This window comes from Rhagoletis pomonella, unplaced genomic scaffold (genome assembly GCF_013731165.1).
Source record: "Rhagoletis pomonella isolate Grant_MI unplaced genomic scaffold, Rhpom_1.0 Rhpom_scaffold_00003, whole genome shotgun sequence".
Lineage (NCBI taxonomy): Eukaryota > Metazoa > Arthropoda > Insecta > Diptera > Tephritidae > Rhagoletis > Rhagoletis pomonella.
Window position 1 is genome coordinate 1,626,505 of NW_023458557.1, and position 3,788 is coordinate 1,630,292.

Below are 3,788 nucleotides of genomic sequence, written 5' to 3' on the forward strand. Positions count from 1 at the left end.
ATCGCCTGTTTAGCAGCCTGATCAGCTCTTCCATTCAAACTAAAACCCACATGCCCTGGGACCCATACTAGGTCACGAGACTGCATTTCCGAAGTCTCAACTAAATTAATTATTTCACTTACTATATAGTTGTCAGTAAAGTTTTTTTTTTATTACTATTAATGCCGATTTGCTATCAGTAAAGATAACAATTTTTTTAATCTTTGATTAATCTTAAGTTTAATAGTATAATTCCCCGATGCATTTAAAACACCTATGCCCGTAGACTCATTTGATACGGACCCATCCGTCGCAAAAATCATACAATTAGCAGACCTATACGTTTCATGAATTTCCGCATAAGATTTCACCTGCCTGATAGCCTTATTTTGAACACATATGTTTATTCTCTTTGGGGAACCTTTGGCAAAATAAATACATTGAGTTTTTTCAATATTAAAGGATAGATTCAAGTCTAGACACCTGGAAAAGAATTCATTTGTTTTACTTGCCAAATTATTCTTAGCTTCATCAAAGGTCTTCGCATACGAGAGGATTAGAAAATCATCCGCGTATTGAAAAATAGCTGTATTTCCATCTTCCAGGTCATGTAAGGATTTAGTATAGATATTAAAAATTAGGGGACTCAGGGCACTGCCTTGTGGAATTCCGCCATTCAATAGATTCATTACCCAAACGTAATATTCTTTTGGAAAAAAAAATTTAAGATCCATGTCAAGAGGTTGTTGTTGTTGTTGTAGCGGCACTACTAAGCCCCGCCTGTTTCGGGTCAACTTTTAATCATTATCGTCAAGCTCAACTAACGGTAGGCCCAGGAAACGAGCTGTTTCGATGGGGTCGGACCAAAGGGAGTGAGGTGTTAGTTGAGTCGGATTGAGCTGGCATGTGAAGAGGTGGTTGGTGTCGTGGGGGGAGTCTCCACATGCCGGGCACTCATTTGGGATGTTTGGGTCGAGTCTGGACAGGTAGCTGTTTAGGCGGCTACAATATCCAGACCGTAACTGAGCCAGGGTAACGCGGGTCTCTCTAGGTAACTGAAGCTCCGTCTCTTCCACAGGTGGTGATTGGGCTCCGATAACGACATTCCTAGGCCGGGAGTCGAGGTAGGTGGAGACAGACTCCCTATGAATGTCGTTAATCGCTCGTCTGTACGTCATTGGGTCCAGTGGTTGGTCTGTGTAGGTCTGGACTGCGTCCTTGTACATGAATAGGTGCCCCCTGACGTGCCTGGGCGGAGGCTCCTCCTCCAGCAGTGGTCTGTTGGGGTGTTCACTTCTGTGACACCCCACAAGAAACTGCTTACAGAGCATCTTGTTGTGTTCCCTTACGGGGAGCACTTGGGCCTCACTGTGTAGGTGATGCTCAGGCGTCATCAGAAGGCACCCAGTCGCTGTCCGGAGTGCGGCGTTCTGACAAGTCTGTAGCTTCGTCCACTGCGTCCAACTAGTCCCCGGCGTCCAAACTGGCGTAGCAAATACCCGGCGAGCTTCGCTGCGCCTTAAAAGTATTTTTGTGTTTCTAATCCCATGTTACGAAGCACGTTGGGTATTTGGTAATTTATTTGAATAGTGATCCTATGTCAATTTTGAGCACACTTAGTATGTTGGTGGTAATATTTAGGTGATAACTTTGCCAAATTGGCTTATTGACATACTTACTTCTGTCCGCGAATTCGTCTGAGAGGACCAGGGAGAAATGAAAGAATGTATATTTTTTTTATGTTTGAACGTATTGAAATGTATTCACAAACTTTTTTATGAACATATTTTATTTTAATATATCCCTATATACTACATTGTAGGACTTGTTATTCTCCGCCAATACGTATAAATTTTGAGCGCTCGAGACTCTTGAGCATCCAACATAAAGTTGACCATGTGCAAAGCAAGGAGTGCCCAAATGAAGTCCTGCCACTTTCAATGTTTGACCCTGGGATTTATTAATAGTCATTGTGAATGCTAACTTTAAGGGAAATTGCAGCCTCTTAAATTCAAATGGCAAATTATTTGGGATAATTGGAATTCGAGGAATTAACACGCTGTCTCCTTTAGCTGCTCCGGTGAGAATAGTTGCCTTAATGACATTTCTCCCCGTCTCTGTAACACATAGCCGGGTGCCATTGCACAATCTCGGTGCATCTAGGTTACGCATCAGCAAAACTGGAACTCCAATCTTTAGCTCGAGTTTATGGGAAGGCACGCCTGTTAATTCCAATGTATTAAGAAATTCTACAGGGTAAGATGTACTGTCATCACTGCTCATCACCGTATCTATTGATGTGTAGATTTTCGATTCTTCAACTAACCCTTCCATTATTTTTTTGTTAATATTATGGACAGACTCATTTTTTGGCGAAAGCACTGCCCTCTCGCATAACCAATCGTGGTTTCTTATATTAATTTGCAAATTCGGATAAACGCACAAAATTAGTTCATCCTCTGTCATCACTGGATTGCAAAAATCGCTATTAAATTCAATTTTACCATCTATGTTCGTTTGTAGTACACCCTCTCCGATTTGAAGCAGCTTAGATGCATATTCACCACATTCCAAATCATTGAAAAGTTGAACTCGCATATTGCACGTAAGGTAAAGCTTTTCCACCTTGGACCACAGTGCCGACGCCTTCAAACATGCATTCATCTCATCTGCCGGTGTACCCCTCACAATAACAGGCAATGTCTGCCTAAAATCACCAGCGAGCAAGACCACAACTCCTCCCATCAAAGCCTGGTTGCTACGGATATCTTGCAGGCTCCGGTTTAATGCCTCTACAGCACGCTTATGCGACATAGTGCACTCGTCCCACACAATTAACTTGCACTGTTGCAAGAGAGCACCGCGGTTGCTAGTTTTGCTAATGTTGCAAGTAGGGGTTTCTTCGCTCGCAAGATTTAGTGGCAATTTAAAAGTTGAATGCGCAGTCCGTCCACCAGTAAGCAACGTTGCTGCGATTCCTGAGGAAGCCACAGCCAGGGCTATATTACGGTCCTTGCGAAGTCGAGCCAGCAATAGGTTTAGAACAAATGTCTTGCCAGTACCTCCTGGTGCATCCAGAAAAAAGATTCCCGGTTCACCACTATTAACACGCTGTATAATTAAATTGTAAACATGCTCTTGCTCGGGAAGCAAATGTGGTGTCATTTCATTAACAAAAGTGTCTAAGGCTACGGTATCATAATTGAGTTCTCTTATAACATCGCTTGACAATTCTCCCCTTCGTTGTGGTGTAGGCAAACCAAAATCTACCATATTTTTTCCGCATAAGTTATTTATTTTATCCTCTATTAATTTCAGCGCCTCATTAGTTATCAATTCTGCGTGCGTCCCTTGTAGCGTATGTGCGATATCCTCTGACAGTGCGTCCTTGTATTTTTCCCACAGCTGAATAGGGTTGGAGACTCCGCAAGTACTCACTAAAATTGCAAATAGCTCTCTGAGTTTGGCGGCTGAGCGACACAGCACGGCTTCCTCCATGGTTAGGTCCCAGTGGTTGTCATCATGCAATAGTCCACGTGCCTCACATGCTTCCCTGAATGTCGCTCGCTCTAGTTCATCAAATGTCTTCAGTGCTTAGAAGTTCGTTGGACCACGCACTTGAGTGAGCAATAAGCGTAAACAGTAGCATTCAAAGTTGTTAACGTGCACGGTATACATGCGACCCAGTGCGTCTCCAGCTTTCACGCCTGGCCAACCTTCCACATGTGTCCCTTGTAAACGGCGCTTCCATTCTTTCCTCATTGCGTTCCAAGTATAGTACCTCGGTATTTCAGCGTATAACAGGGTTT

General features: G+C 43.2%; 1 protein-coding gene across 1 annotated transcript; it reads right to left on the reverse strand.

Moving 5' to 3' along the window:
* Positions 1–1,767: 1,767 nt before the first annotated feature.
* Positions 1,768–3,477, reverse strand: LOC118734942 (ATP-dependent DNA helicase pif1-like). The gene has a single exon (XM_036464540.1). The coding sequence runs from the start codon at positions 3,475–3,477 to the stop codon at positions 1,768–1,770; it is 1,710 nt and encodes a 569-aa protein (XP_036320433.1).
* Positions 3,478–3,788: the final 311 nt, after the last annotated feature.